Source organism: Molossus molossus, unplaced genomic scaffold (genome assembly GCF_014108415.1).
Source record: "Molossus molossus isolate mMolMol1 unplaced genomic scaffold, mMolMol1.p scaffold_m16_p_3, whole genome shotgun sequence".
NCBI lineage: Eukaryota > Metazoa > Chordata > Mammalia > Chiroptera > Molossidae > Molossus > Molossus molossus.
Window position 1 is genome coordinate 55,361,092 of NW_023425366.1, and position 16,256 is coordinate 55,377,347.

At 47.0% G+C, this 16,256-nt stretch overlaps 1 protein-coding gene across 1 annotated transcript; it reads left to right on the plus strand.

Annotated features, from left to right (window-relative positions):
• Nucleotides 1-507: 507 nt before the first annotated feature.
• On the plus strand, nucleotides 508-16,256 carry CKMT2 (creatine kinase, mitochondrial 2). The gene is made up of 10 exons (XM_036279439.1): nucleotides 508-554; nucleotides 4,064-4,235; nucleotides 6,025-6,223; nucleotides 7,518-7,613; nucleotides 8,094-8,315; nucleotides 9,970-10,055; nucleotides 11,001-11,124; nucleotides 11,335-11,469; nucleotides 13,259-13,384; nucleotides 15,993-16,256. Exons 2-10 carry the CDS (start codon nucleotides 4,084-4,086, stop codon nucleotides 16,110-16,112), a joined length of 1,260 nt encoding a protein of 419 aa, XP_036135332.1. The 5' UTR covers nucleotides 508-554; nucleotides 4,064-4,083; the 3' UTR covers nucleotides 16,113-16,256.

Genomic DNA, 16,256 nt, shown 5'->3' on the forward strand with positions numbered 1-16,256 from the left:
TCTCAGACAAGTTGGAAGGAGTCCCTCGTCTGGGCTCAGAGCTCACTTAGCAGCAGGAGAGCAGGGGCTTCAGCCGTCTCCTGGACCCCGACTGGGGTGGGGGTCATTCTGCAGACCTAACCGGGGCCCCGGGAACGGTGCTCCGGAGGGAAGGTAGAAACAAGTCCCCTAACGGGTGTGACAGTTTCCCCGGCAGGCCCTTCCACCCCCACGCCAGGTCCTGCGGGACTGGGCAGCCAGAGAGCTGGGCTGCAGCCGGCAAAACCCCTCGCAGAGCCTGGGAGAGGCAGCTTCCCGCACCAGACTTGGGGAGGGAAACATTTCAGAGGACGGGCAGGTGCTAGAAGGAGCCCAGGGCTGGGTGGCAGAGAAGTCAGGGGCTGGCTGTCAAGGGCACAGCTGGGGGAACAAGTGTGGTCAGAGGCCCTGGAGGGGATTGGCCAGCGGGCCCGCCCCGCCCAGCACGGAGCCTTTTCCAGGCCAGGCCCTGCCAGCTCGCGTTACAGTGTTTGGCTGTGTGCTTGCGGCAGGACGTCTGAGACTCCGGCTCCAAGGTCAGTGAGACCCTGAAACCCGGCTTTATTCTTCCTAAGTGGGGGCATTACTAGAGCCCGTGTGAGGGGTCTTGTGAGCAGTGGACCCAGGGCTGTGAGCAGGGACCACGTGTGGGACGGTTATCCCGGCAACTTCTTGGCAACTAAAGCAGCCTTGGGCTGAAGCCTCCCGTCCCCTGCGCCCAGACACAAGTGCAGGGGACAGGTCCAGTCCCTGGGACAGCTCTGCATGAGGTGCCAGAACCCTATCAGCACCCTCCTTGCAATGCTTCTTTTTAATAGAGAATTGGGATTTTTTTTCTTGATGAAAAAGAAATCTACAGACCACTAACCGTGGGACTTTAACCTTCAACTTTCCCTCCCTTGCAATTTACAGAGACCATTTGGTGTTTCTGGGAGTGGTTTTCCTCAGCAGCATCAAAAGAGGTGCAAGTCAGTGGCTTGGGATATACTAACTGGAAAACGAACATTGCAAAGCCCTCAGACGGAGCTAATTACGAATCTTCCCAGTAGCTGGATCCAATTTAAACTGGTTCATATTATTGCTAAGAGATTTGTTCTTGAAATGACTAACACATTAATAACGAGCCGAGTAGCTGTTTGTTCCCCACTGGAGGTACCAGTGCCGCCGTGTTGGCTGGAATGTGTGTGGCTGGTGGCGCGGGGGAGCTGCTGTCAGCCCTGCTCTGTTTTGTGAGTGGGTGACATCTCTGCCGTTGAATGCTCCGGTGGGCGTGGAGAGTCCCATTTGCCAGAACAAGCCAACTCTCCTCAGTGCTGCCCTTCAGGCCTTCCTGCCCTGTGACCCCCGCACAGGGTCAGCTGGGATCATGGGAGGTGGCAGTTAGTGCCCCTATGACAAGACTAGGCTGATTCAGCTGGTGTGCTGTTTCCACAGCGGCTTTTGTTACTCTCTGTAGCTCTCACACGCCCATTTCTAGTGTCCTTGGTGTGTTCTCTGTTCTCATGGAGAACAAAGCCACCACAGAATTTCACAAGGGGTTTCCTGAACAAGCAGGCTTGTAGAGGGATCTGGGGGTTACTGGGCTGTGTGGGCACCTCACTTCCCCTCTGCATTTCTAGGGCCCCTTCCAAAGACCCCAGCTCTCTGGAGCTACACCTTCTGTGGGTTAAGGTGCCATCCTGCAGAGCACACGGGTGCCACATGCTCCTACGGACTCTGCCAGCTTCAGGATCAAATCACATCCTCGGAGAAGGGGCCAGATTGGTTTCCTAAAGGGCTGGCTGAGGAAGGTCCAGGAAAGTGAGCTGGGTTGCAGGCTGCAAAAGCCCTGGGTCGGGGAAGGATAAGGCTTGGGGAGTCCTGGTGGGGGACTGGTTCCGAGACAGGCCTGGCCCTGGCTCAGAGACCCTGGGTCTCCGCCCCTGCTACAGCTTAGAGAAGGATCCGTGTGTCTTCTCCGAGCAAACCAGGCAGAAGCTTGTGCCGAGCGTTCTTGGAGTTCCTGCCCATTGAGTCAGGAATCCCTGAGGGAGCCAGTCTCGAAGGTGACTGCTGGAGGTCACATCCACCCTGCCCGAGAAGCCACAGAGAACCCTAACCTTGTGCAGGAAGGTGCACCCACTCCTTTACAGCATTTCAAAGGACTAGATGTTTCCAGCCTCCTGTTTTCTTGAAAACAATTTACCCTTTGAGAGGAGTCTGGTAATGGTCCTATTTCTTCACCACGAAGAGTCCTAGGAAAGGCCTCCGTCTTATAAGTAAAGACTGTAAACATCTCCTGTCTACGACTTTCTACTCGCTGAATAAAGCAGAGATGCCCACAGGTGCCCAGTAGAGTGACAGTATGTCCAGTGGTGGTGAAGTCATGTGAACCCTTTGTCTCTTAGAATGGGAGGAGACCGCCATTTTTCTGCTGGCCTGGGAGCCTGGCGATCGTGGGAATTTGTTCTGAGTGTTTTGTGGACCTGGCCCAACCTTAGACGTCCACTATTTCGGGGTGATTCTCTCTGGATGGAAAGCTGACACGTGGTTCTGCCATTGCCCTCCGGCCCCAGGAGCTCAGCCACATGGACACCGTGTACAGCTGGACCAAAAATAACTCTGAGTCAGCAGAAGGGCACCCACGGTGTCCCCATCCATGGTATTCAGGATGACCAGGGGGCTCAGAATGGAGGCAGTGACAGAACCCAAGGCCTCCGCATTCCAGGATGTCATGGAACCAGACAGAACCCTAGACCAGGACCCAGACGCCCAGTAAACTCACTTGTCTGGGACAGAGAGATACAGCTCTTGGGCACTCTGACACAAGGGTGTAATCTGGTGGTCCTTGTTTTTTAAGGGAGAGGGCAAGTGTAGGAATAAAACAACATTATAGCCTTGGCTCTCATCTTGCACCCCATGTACAAATCTCCCTGGCCTGGAGTCCAGGACTTCTGCCAGATTTTAGTCCTGATGCTCTAAACAATGCTTTACAAATCAGGAGCCACAGAGGTGCTCCAGGTTAGGGAAACCGAGGCGTGCAGCTTCTGCAGCGCGAGAGATGACCTCCTTCCTCACCCCTGCAATCCCTAGTTCTGTACAAGAGAGGAGAGATGTGGGGAGGAGACAGAAGACAAGAACAAATCTCCTCCGAGAAAGGCAGACCGGCCCAGAGTCCCCAGCAGGGCTGGCTGTCGTGTTGGGCACCTGGCATCAGAGTGGAGTGGGCAGAGGTGCCCCTGGCATCTGGGCCACTTCAGCAGAAGTTTGAGGACAAGGAAAGAGAACAGGCTTAGAAAGAATATTCTGGGACTCTGAGAGAGTCACAAGCTCTGAGGTGATAATCCTATGAGCAGGAGCTTCTGTGATAAATGCATGTCTGTGGTCTTAGAGGTTTAACCAAGTGGAGTGATCTGTGGCAGTCCTGGGTCCTAAGCCACAAGGGTTGTTTCACTGCACCTGTGGGTCAGTGGCGGGGGGGGGGGGGGCTGCCTGTAAGGTGCTGAGGTCTGCAAGGGGCCTGAATTCAGGGCCAAAGACAAGACTGGGTTCAAATCCCAGCTCTTTCGATGTGCCTGCCATGAGATCTGGGGCAGGTCATGACCCCTCTCTTGAGCCTCAGTGTCCTCATCTGTAAAAGAACACCCACTTGGCAGGACTGTTGCAAAGACTGAAGACAATATTTGTAAGGCCCTTTGCATGGCGCATGGCCCATGGTAGGAGCTCAATCAATGTTAGTTAAAAAAAAAAAAAAGACAGTGAGGTTTGCAGGACATGCAGGGATGGAAGGACCTTCCAGGTAGCCAGAAAGTAAAAATCCTGTTTTTCATTTTTCTCATATTGTATTACATGGACTTCAGGCAATTTGGCGTTCACAGTCTCTAAAACCACCCAGATTTTCTCAAGCCGTGTGAGGGGGTGTCGGGGAGAAAGGAAGAAAGAGAAAACCAAAACAAGCCAGAAGCCTGGCTATGGCTCCTGCAGCTCTTTCTCGTGCCTGTTGATCTCCACACTGCGTTCAGGGCCATCCAGTGAGCCCGCCTAATCCAGTTTTCCTGCTTTGCAGACACTCATCCAAGAGGAAGGATGGCCAGTACCTTCTCTAAGTTGCTAACTGGCCGCAATGCTTCTCTGTTGTTTGCTACCATGGGCACCAGTGCCCTGACCACTGGGTACCTGCTGAACCGGCAGAAAGTGCGTGCTGAGGCCCGGGAACAGCACAAGCTATTCCCTCCAAGGTAAGTCCTTTTGGCTTTAAAATAACTCCAAGTGCCAGCCAGAAACATGCTTCCCCCTGCTGGACATTGCCTTGGAGGATGACTAAGTCATTGAGCACAGTGACCTGTGGCGAATACAAGGACGTGTAGCATCATCATTCCTGCCCAGAGCTTGCAGTCTAGTTGGATAGTCATAACAGTCACAGTTAACATTTGATGAGCACTTTTATTGTGTTAAGCACCCTATGTGGAGCATCGATTTCATTCACCTAGCATCCCTGTGTGATGAAACGGAGGCCTAGAGAAACTAAATAGGGCCCAAGCTCACACAACTAGTGCGGCGAATGCAAACCCATGGACACCGATTGCAGACTGTGCCCCGCTCTCTGCTGCGCTGCCTTCGGGAAAATGTGACGTTGTGGTGTTGATTTTAAGTATCGGCTTTGAGGACGTTGCAGGTGGGCCGTGGGGGCGTGGCTGGAAGATGGGCCTGTTTTCTCAGCCCTTGGAAGTCGGCCTGATGAGGCAGCAGGCCCTGAGAGAGCTGGAGTGCCTGCTGACTCAGGGTTCCACACGGGCAGGTGTGGCTCGGAGATGGGAAACCTGTGTGTTTCTCAGAGACATTTGCTGGCTCTTGTGGGAACCAGGGTTTCTGAGGGATCCACTGGCTCCCACCATGTACCTCAGGAATTCCTGAGGTGAGACTGCCTGTGTTTGAACCGTGGCGGTTCTGGATCCCCTATTCTTCAACCAATTCACATACCAGGGTAAGACAGCACCCATTTTATTTCCTTCTATGGGTTATTCCAACAGATATTTACTGAATGCCTATTTTTTTTTTAAAATATGTCTTTTATCGATTTTTTAGAGAGGGATGGGAGAGAGAGATAGAAACATTGATGTGAGAGGGATACATTGATCGGCTGCTTTCTGCACGCCCCCTACTGGGGATCGAGCCCACAACCTGGGCATGTGCCCTGATCAGGAATCCAGGAATCCAACCAGGACCTCGCAGTCCCTGGGAAGATTCTCAATCCACTGAGCCACACCGGCCAGGTCTCAATGCTTGTTTCAATAGCCAGACACTGTTCTCAACAAAGAAGAGAGTCACAGAGCTTGCAGCAGGGAAAGAAGACGAATAATAACTGCATTTATACATATTCCCACCTGCAGGGTTTCAGCCTCTTTACCACCAGACCTAAGGGACCAAAATGTGCCTGTTGTATTTTACCAAAACTTACGGGTTAACAAAAAGTCGGCATGTGATTTCAATTTATTTCCTAATTATTTTCACTCTATCTCCTCTTTACATGAACAGGAGCAGTCTGGGACTGCAGCTAGCCCATGGAATCCAGTCCCTTTCTCTGGCAGTTCAGGGGACCTTTTTCATTTTATTTTATTTTGATTAATCCTCACCCAAGGATACTTTTCCATTGATTTTTAGAGTGAGTGAAAGGGAGGAATAAAGGGAGAGAGGGAGAGGAACATTGATGTGACAGAGACACATAGATTGGTTGCCTCCCACGCGTGCCCCGACTGGGGCCGGGGACTGAACCTGCAATCGGGAGTCGTGCCCTTGACAGGGAATTGAACCTGAATCCTTCGGTGCATGGGCCAATGCTCTAACCACTAAGCAACACTGGCCAGGGTTTTGTTGTTTTGCTTTGTTTTGAATCTGGCTTACTTTAGTCATGATTCCTAGTCAGGTGTCCGTGTGCCTACTGGGTAAAGAAGGGTGGGCGGACACAAAGCCCGTTGGCGGGCCCCTCCTTCAGGGGCTGCTCACTGAAAGCCTGTGTCCTTGGTGCAGTGCCGACTACCCTGACCTGCGCAAGCACAACAACTGCATGGCGGAGTGCCTCACCCCCTCCATCTATGCCAAGCTCCGAAACAAGATGACGCCCAAAGGCTACACCCTGGACCAGTGTATCCAAACCGGAGTGGACAACCCGGGCCACCCCTTCATAAAGACTGTGGGCATGGTGGCTGGAGACGAGGAGTCCTATGAGGTAAAACTATCAGCTATTGGTTCTGGGGGAGGGGGCAGCTCTGGGTCCCAGAGTCCTTTCCTCCATGGGGCCAGCTTTCTGCCTTCCAGGGAAGCCAGCTTCAGCAGAACATCTGGGACGCTTTCTGGATAAATGAGGTCTGCACTTCCCAGGGGCAGGGCTTCCTTTGCCGTTGCTCTAGTATCCCTCCCCAAGAGGAAGGAGAGCTCTCTGAGACTGTCAAAGGGATGAATCAGTACAGAAAAAACAAACTATTTTAATGTATGTTATTGGTGATGTGTATTCACCCATAAGACATTAGATGATGTGCTAGTGGCTGGGCTTTACTGCGGGGGGAGGATGGTGTGGTATGTCTTTAGTTTGAGAATTACTGATTACACAGCCACTGAGCCCAGGCTGCTGAGTTCAAGTCTCTCGAGAAATCCCCTGGTCTCCGCATCCTCCTCAGCACAGAAGCACAGGATGGTCTGCAGGTAGGGGAGCTCAGCTGCCGTGAGGCGCTCTCCATAGAGCAGCTTCTAGTCATGGCAGATGCCTCCAGCCTGTGTCCCTGAGCCCTGCCCTCCTTGCACCTTCTGTCGCAGGGAGATGAGGGAGTACCCTGGAGGGCAATCGGCAGGAGGAGGGAGGGGCCATCTTGAGGAAGCAAGACTGGCAGCTCCTTCAGCACAGCAGTGCGCAACCCCGGACTCCCCGAGTCCCAGACTAGAGCTAGCTTCCTGGGTCCAACACCCCACCCCCACTTCCCACAGCTACCGGGCCTGCAGGGTGCTCTGTGATGACTTCTCCTAGCATTCTTTTACATAAAGTTGTTCCTGAAGTTTTTGTTTTCAAAAAATAGATTTTGCAAGAGATATTTTGGGCTGGGAAGGTCCTCACAGTGTGAGAGGTCCCTGCTTTGCCCTAACTGATGCTGTACACTTTTCTTCGGTGCAGTGGGGTTCCCACCATGTATTATGTTGCTTAAACTCTAGAAACTCACCTTATCTTTTGACCACAAAACTGCTTAGCCTCTGATCTAGCAGCTTCTTTTATCGCACAAAGGCAAGAACATTTGGAGAAAATCCTCAAATTTTTAAACGCAAGATTTTCTTCTTCAGTCTGATGGCAGTAAGAAGACCAAGAGGTCTTCTCTGGTATAAGTCTATCATCATCATCATCACCATCATCACCATCATCACCGCCGCCTTCGTTATTAACTACAGCCCACTCTCACACCCATTTCCTGCATGGTACTCTTTGGGTAGTAGACGAACCAATCAAAGACGAAACAGGAGCATCTTTCCTCCTGCAGGTGTTTGCCGACCTTTTTGACCCTGTCATTAAACTCAGGCACAATGGCTATGACCCCAGGGTCATGAAGCACCCCACGGATCTGGATGCATCCAAGGTAGGCTCAGGCGCCTCTGAACCCTCCTATGAAGTTGGCACTCCAGGGTCCAAAGTGAGGAACACCCGAGAGAAGGGCCCCTGGGTCCGATGCCCCTTCAAGTTCTGTGACACCTAGTACAGCAAACTCCCCGGGGGGGCCCGGTGAAGGTCGGGAAAGTCCCAAAGTCTTTGTTTTCCTTAGTAACTACCACTAGGGCGGTGTGGTCACTAACTCTAAGCCTTTCCTAAGGCAATTCCCTTCTCCACAGCACTCCTAACGGGGTGAAGGGCTCCAGGCGGGCCGTACAAACAGCTCTGCTTATCTCACGTATCTCTGAAGCCCGGCCCCACCCCGAATTCCGGAGTGTGACCAGCATGTTAGTTGAACGAACGTGCCCAGTGCCGAGGGTCCCCTCAGGGAACGCTGCCAGCCGGTGGGCTGTGGCCGAGGCAGGGCCGTGGTCCGGGCTGGCGGCCTGACCCCAGCTCTGCTCTGCAGATTACCCACGGGCAGTTTGACGAGCGCTACGTGCTGTCGTCCCGGGTGCGCACTGGCCGCAGCATCCGCGGGCTGAGCCTGCCGCCAGCCTGCAGCCGCGCCGAGCGCAGGGAGGTGGAGAATGTGGCCATCACGGCCCTGGAGGGCCTCAAGGGCGACCTGGCTGGCCGCTACTACAAGCTGTCTGAGATGACCGAGCGGGACCAGCAGCAGCTCATCGACGTGAGTGGTCCCTGAACCTCCCTCCCGGGGCTGGCTGGGGGGAGCTGAGCCCGGGCCCTGACGCACGCAGTGCGCTCTCTCCCGGAGCTCAGGCCCTTGCCCTGGATGGGAGCTTGCTGGGCTTCAGCCTCTTCAGAGTAATGAAGACGACGCCATAAAGCTTTAGGTCAAGCCACGGAGACACTCTAGGGGTAAAATCTTGCAGAGGAAACTCCTGTATGGATTTGGTGGGTTGGGGATCCGTGGGGGGAGGTAAATGGAAGATTCCTCTGCTTGTTGGTAAATGAAAACCGGGTATGGAAATCCTGTGCCCTGAGGATGGTCTCCAATACCACGCCCAAAGAAAGTGGTGGAAACTAGGAAAACCTGGGAAGGAAATCTTCCAGGTGATTGGCTGCCCTGACCGGCATCCTCCATAGCTCCACTCAACACCAGAGTAAAGCCAAGTCTCTTACTTATCTTCTGGTAGCACAGCAAAAACAAGATGGCAGTTTCAAAGTGACTTTTAACTAAAGTCCAAGGAGCAGCAGAAACAAATATCTGCTATTTAGATGCAATGCCACAAAGTATGCCCCATTTCCAAACTTGACAGGCCAGCTTCATGGTCTGTGAACCTTGGTCTGCTGGTCTCTGCAGCCGCCTGGCCAACCTGCCCCCTCGTTACAGAACAGCCCTCTGGTTTCCAGCTTAGGGGACACACTGCTTTGTGGGCAGTGACAGTCTACAAGTCTCTCCTGGCTCAAGTCTCTGACCTCTTCTACTTCTCAGAGACTGAAGAAAGACTTCCCTCCCCATAGCCTCTTGATTTCCAGCTTCAATGTAATAATACTTGAATAATGGTATCCATATTCATATGCTTAGTGTACACACAGAATGACAAATGTCCATCACTTGACATTGATTTTGGTATGTAGAGTCATATATTGTAGTTAAAGGCACAAGCTTGGGAATCATACAGGTCTAGGGTTGAATCTAGGCTCTGCCACCTCCTAGCTGTGTGATATTGGGTAGGTTATTTTCTCTTTCTGAATCTCAGTTTTATTCACCTATAAAGTAGAATGATTATACTTGCCTAATAGTGTTATTGTAAGATTGAAGGAAATAAATTAAAAGCACATAGCATACAGCCCAGTGCATGGTAAGCATTAAATTAATGGTGGCTATTTTTATTTATAGATCATTATTTTCCATTTCTAATACTTTTTAAAGGAAGGACTAATAGATGAATCAATAATGTCAGAAGGGTAGAGAATAGTGGCTCTATAGAACAGACAGTTCAGGATAGTGCTCCTTATTCACTCGCTGCGCACTGCCATTGCGCAGGGTTGGTGCTGGTGAGGTTTATGCACTCCATAGTGATGAAGTACTTCCATCTGGGCTAAGCCAGGGAATTTCAACCTTACCTGTACACATAAATCACTGAAGAGCTTTCAAAAATCCTGATGTCCAGGTCACACCCCATACTGTCAGAATCTCTGGGGAAATGGGCATTAGCACTTTTTTTTAAAGTTCCTAGGTTATTCTAGTGGGCTGAGAACCACTGCCTGAGAGACCTCAGCCATTATTACTGAGTTAAAATGTGGACACCTGGCACCTGCATTTGTATCTGTTCTCATCAGTTTCTCCTTTCTGCTTTGTCCCTTTTGGCCTGCAGGACCACTTTCTGTTTGATAAGCCAGTGTCCCCTTTACTAACATGTGCTGGGATGGCCCGTGACTGGCCAGATGCCAGGGGAATCTGGTATGGACACAGCATTTCACATTTGCAATGTGTACAGACGACCTCCTCCAGGTCGTCTGCTTGTCCTAACCTGAAGTTGCTGTGATGTGCACTTGACAGCATGCCTGGCTTGAACTAAATGGAAAGAGAGTACTTAGAAACTGTGTGTGTGTGTGCGTGTGTGTGTGTGTGTGTGTGTGTGTAATACCTAAGTATTGTAACGTTTCTAAGATGTGCAGGAATGTTTACTGGTTTGCATGAATCATGCATGAGAAAAAGACTATATTTTAAAGAAAAAATTAGCTTCATATTATTTGACCTCACAGAGAATCTGTTTCATGACATTAAAACAAAAGAGCGAAAATGAAAAGTAAATATTGAGGATTTAAGCAAAACCCTACAAGGAAGAATGGATATTGAGTATACATATATTTTATCCTGGCCAACAGTCCTCAGTCCACTTTGATTCCTGTACCTTGGTAGGTTATTATGAGATAAGAAGTGTTCTTGAGCAGCTAGCTGCTCAGTGGGGGTAGATAGACAAGATCTGTACAGCAAACGGAGGTGAAATCTTCTGCACCCTAGATTCCTTAGGCTGCAGGTAAAACTTTTTTTTTAGGACCACAAGATTTTGGTTGAATTTATTAAGAGACAAAATACAGTTGTCAGTGTCAAAGCCAAATGTTACCATTGTTGGATGATTGTCCTCCTAGTCTGAGGAATGAGGGAGATTACATTCTTGGTGAGCAAAAACATGACATCTATAAGGGTTGGAGTTTGGCTTATTCTTCATTCTGTCATGGTAACGGTGTTTTGTACTACTTGTTCAGGCACAGTTAAGAGATTAGGGCAATCTAGGAAATGAAGATGGTGAAATGAAGCAATCAAGCTACAGAGGTAATGGGGATTTTCACGTGTTGAAATAAATATAATTAACACTCAACCCCACATTTCTCTCTTCATTAGGCATAATTATGACAAGACATTTCTCATCTGGATTAATGAGGAAGACCACACCAGGGTAATCTCTATGGAAAAAGGAGGCAATATGAAAAGAGTGTTTGAGCGATTCTGTCGTGGACTAAAAGAAGTAAGATGTTATCAGAGATTTCTGAATATTCACTAAAATAAAATATCTTTATTTTTCATTCTTAAAAGAAGACACTATAGTGACTTCCAAGATGGGCTAATTTTTTTCTAGGGATCATGGCACTCACAATACACACTTCTCCCTGATGTTTGGGATGTGCTGAATGAATGGATATTTGAGAACTCTTCTGTCATTTGTTCACTGTTGCAGGTAGAACGCTTAATCCAAGAACGCGGCTGGGAGTTCATGTGGAATGAGCGCCTAGGATACATTCTGACCTGCCCTTCGAACCTCGGCACAGGATTACGGGCTGGTGTCCACGTCAAGATCCCCAAACTCAGCAAGGTAATGTTGTGTAGCCAGCAGCCCTGTTGGGTTCCTCCAGCATCAGCTCAGCTGGGACTGCTCTGTGGAGGGAGAAAATGTCACTCCCCAGGCCTTAACCCTTACTTTCTGCACCTACCACTAAAAATAGTGAGAAAGGATTAAGTTTACCTCAAAAGACATTTATATCTGTAGGGCAGAAGGTTAAGGGGCTGTAAGAAAGGGCTGTGGCTGCAAGAACAATAAGTTTAAATTCTCCCTCATATAACAAATCCTGATAGGTAGGCAGGCTGCTCAGCTTCTTGGGGTTCCTCTCATCTCTTTCTCTCCTAGTGCAGAGGTTCTCAGACTTGAGACTGCATCAAAATCACCTGGAACCTTGTAAAAACACAGATTGCTAGGCCCACCTGCATGATTTGCATTGCTATCAAGTTTCCAGGTGATGTTCATGCTGTTTGTCAGGGAACTACGCTTGGAGGAATGCTGTCTTAGGGCGCTGTCCCCTTTGCAGGGCTACCATCAGCACCAAGTTTGAGCTTGTGGGAAGGGGAGAGCATGCAGGTGGTTTCCATGTAAAATTTAAGATCTAAGCCCAGAAGTGGCACATATCACTCTGCCCAATCTTAGCAAGAATTGCTCTGGTTGGTGTGGCTCAGTTGGTTGAGTGTCATCCCATGCACCAAGAGGTTGCTGGTTTGATTCCCAGTCAGGGCACATGCCCGGGTTGCAGGCTTGATCCCTAGTAGGGAGCATAAAGGAGGCAGTAGATTGATGTGATGTTTCTCTTTCATTGATGTTTCTCTCTCCCTCTCCCTTCCTCTCTCTAAACTCAATAAAAAACAAAAACAGACCACACTCAATTAAAACACACACACACACACACACACACACACACACACACACACACACCACAGCAGCCCTGGCCAGTTTTCTCAGTGGTTAGAGAAGCAGGTTTAATTTCCATTCAGGGGCATGTACCTGGGTTGCAGTTTCTACCTCTGGCCCTGGTCAAGGGATTTGGCTGGAGGCAGGCAAATCAATGTGTCTCTCTCACATCAATGTTTCTCTATCTCTCCCTCTCTTTTACTCTATCTTAAAAAAAAAATCAGTGGAAGAATGGGTAAGGATTAACAACAACAAAAAACTTAACTCAGCATAGCCAGTAGGCACTTCCTCTGCTCCGTTGTGGCATGTAGAATGTGGAAGAGAAGGAAAAAAGGATTCTAGCGGGCAACTAATAATTTCTGTCACAGTATACCAACTGAATCAAATACATTAAAACAACTTTAGAAAATGTGCTTCCTGCCAAAAAAAAAAAGTAAGAAAATTTTTGTTGCTCAAAATTCCAATGCTAAAAAAATTATTTGATGTGATTTAACTTGATGATTTTGATTATAGATAATAAAAACTCACCAAAGCTGGCATTCTGATGCCAAAAAAGGAATATAGACATTAATAATGGTCAATAACACTTGAAACCTATATAATTTGATTAACCAATGTCACCCCAATAAATTTAATAAAATATTTAAGAAAAGAAGAACAGCTCTGAAACCTTCTAGATGTGTGACCTTGGTCAAGATAGTTCCTCTGAGCCTTAGTTTCTCATTTGTGAAATGGGAGTGGAAGCAGTAACTACTTCATGGGGTTGTTGTAAGGATTAAAAGTTCCAGCACAGAGCCCTGGGACATAGCAAACATATGCTTAGTAAACATTAACTGTTATTGTCTCTCATTATACGTCTTTTCTAAGTGAACATGCCAGTGAGGTGCATGGAATGTGCTCTACCACATTGTTATCCCTTTCCCAGGACCCCCGCTTCTCCAAGATCCTGGAGAACCTGCGGCTGCAGAAGCGTGGCACAGGTGGTGTGGACACCGCGGCCGTGGCCGACGTGTATGATATTTCCAATATAGACCGAATTGGTCGATCAGAGGTAACATCTCCCTCACTCTCTGAGCATGATCCAACAAAACCAGCCTATGAGACAGAGAAGTAGCCTTACCTTATTCACAAATTCTGAGACCTCCTCTTTCCCACTGAACCCCGAGTCATGTTAGTAGTTCATCCTGTAGTGCTCTTCTTCCACGGGAAATAACCGCATGAAGGTAAGCACACTGTCGGCTGGGAATGGACAGGCAAATAAAGGATTCACAGTGGGACTGCGGTCACCAGCTTGCCCCGGGAGCTATCCCGATCTTTAGCAGCAGGAGCTCTATCATGCTAAAGGACAGTAGCAGTTCATCACTGTGAAGTCAGGGAACACAGGTGCTCACTCTCGGAAGGTGGTAAAATAGCGCAATTTTCTCTTGATTCTGAATTTCCTTTGGTGAAGGTCATATACTGTCACCTTCACTTAGGCATTTTTAGATACTTGATTCTTTCTGAAATACTATTTTTAGGGCTAAAGATGAAAAATAAGGTATATACCAGGTATATATAAAATTATGCTCATAAAATAATCCTTAGGATTCTGTGAAAACACAGGATGAAAAGGACTCATAAACCACACACAGGCCTGGAGCAATGTGCGAGGTGACGCTGGAAGAGCACACTTAAGGAACATGCAGCTGAATCCGAAGCAAATACTGATCTCAGTACATTGTACCAACTTATCTGCATGTGGTCCCATTGAATGTATTATGCCCGTCATTAATTTCAAATCCTCTTATTACATGCAGCTCTTAACTCAGTGGCTGGTTATTAAATCTGTGGATTATCGATGCTTTCTTCTCCCTTGCCAGCTTTTGAATATTTCATTACCTGTTGTATCCCTACCATAAACTGAAGAAAAGAAAGGAGAAAATACTCAAAACAATTAAATCAGCCTGTGTGCTACCAGCTCTGGTAAAGTACTTCAGGAAAAAGCAGTTAAAAATGCCGCAACTTCTGAAACTTGCTGAATAATGTATGGCATAGTGAATAAAGAAAATCTGGGCCTAGCCCTATCTGCTTCTAATATTAACTAGACTTTTATTAATGAAAAGAAAGGTAGTCATTACTTTGAAAAAAAAAATTATGTCTAATTAAGTTCATAGGCAATCATTATAAAAGCTAGAAAAATGCCAAAAAGTATTAAAATTTAAACTAACAACCCTGAGATAATGAGTGTGAACAATGTTCTGAATTGCCTTCCATTCTTACAATTATTTTTTAAAGTTTTTTTAAAAACAAGATTTGGTATTATAATATATATTTGATATTAAAACACAGCTTTTCCCCAATGTATTATATCATAAGCATTTTCCTATATTATTCTTTTAAAAATGATGTTTAATAACAGTCTATTAAAGATAGTCCATTGTTTATTTAATATCTCCCTAATTTTTTGATGTTTTGAGTCTATACATAAGTCTATAACAATCTCTTTACATAACCCTAATCACAACTCTGATTTAGTTAGGATATATTCCTAGGAAAGGAATTCCTAGGTTAAAGATGAGGGGTCCTTACAACCAAGTTTGCTAGCAGAATATTTATACCAAGGTAGAGTCCCACTGGGAATGAACGAGAGACCCATCTCACCACACCCTCTTCAAAACTGGGATGGGTCAATAGGATGAGTAGAAAATATGTATTTCTTTGCTTATTAATGACTAACTTTCTGATCCAACCCTCTTGTGGAGCCTGTTTCTTTATGCATGATGGGCAAGGGACTAGACTCCCTCATGCCTAAGGTATGTTCAGATGTAATCCCTTCTATCCTTGCTGTTCATTCTTGAGTAATATCATGTATTTTAATGCTGTCTGGAGTTTGCTTTCTACCTTAGTTTAGGGTCTCTGAAGGAATAGTGCAAGTAATTTGTTAGGGTGGTGACCCCAGGAAAAAAATTTATATGTAGATGTGCTCTGATTTTTAAAAAATCAGTATTTGTAAACCAAAGTTCTAACATTTTTCAAAAAGCAGAAATTTAAAGTCTCTCTTAACATAATTCACAAGGTTTTCTTTAAGTAATAAATGTGTATGTCTGGTACTGTACAGTGAAAACATGATTTAATTGCCAAACACTTGATTTTAAACAATTTTTCAGAAAGACATTTACTGTGTAAATAATTATATCTAAAATATAGCAAATTCAGTGCTTGGATAGCCTAGTGGGAGATCAGAATTCAGTGTTTGGATAGCCTAGTGGGAGGTCAGAATTCAGATCCAGGCCAAAGAACAACATAAGGGTGTCACTGTGTAGTTTTACTTTTAGGCAAACTCTGTTATTTTACAGCTGAGACTGATGGGGAAAAAGAGTCTGAAATGCAAACTGATGGTTTTCATATATAAAAACGGTTCTCACATATACAAAGTAGTAATCCTATCTTACTGAAAGAAAAATAGAAACCCTGTAAAATATCTCTGCTTCCCATCTCTGACAGCGACCATCAGACATTTCTCCTCCCACAACCCCGTAGGGCAATAATGCGAAGGAAGGAATGGTTATAAAGTCTATAGAATGTGAATAGTTCTCATTGTCCCAGTGTTGTTCCTATTGATCAGTGAATTTCATGTGTCTTCTGCAAAAATTAATTATTCATCTTTTTCACTGTCAAAGGTTGAGCTTGTTCAGATAGTCATCGATGGAGTCAATTACTTGGTGGACTGTGAGAAGAAGTTGGAGAGAGGTCAAGATATTAGGGTGCCACCGCCTTTGGCCCAGTTTGGCAAAAAGTGAACTTTTCCTCTCTCAATTTATAAATAATTTGTCTGCTGGTATAACAGACATAAAGAAATTTCTACTCTGAGAGTTTTTGTAGACTTTGGAAAATGTAAAATTATATGTCCTGTCTAGCTTTAGAATAAAACTCTCCTTAATCTC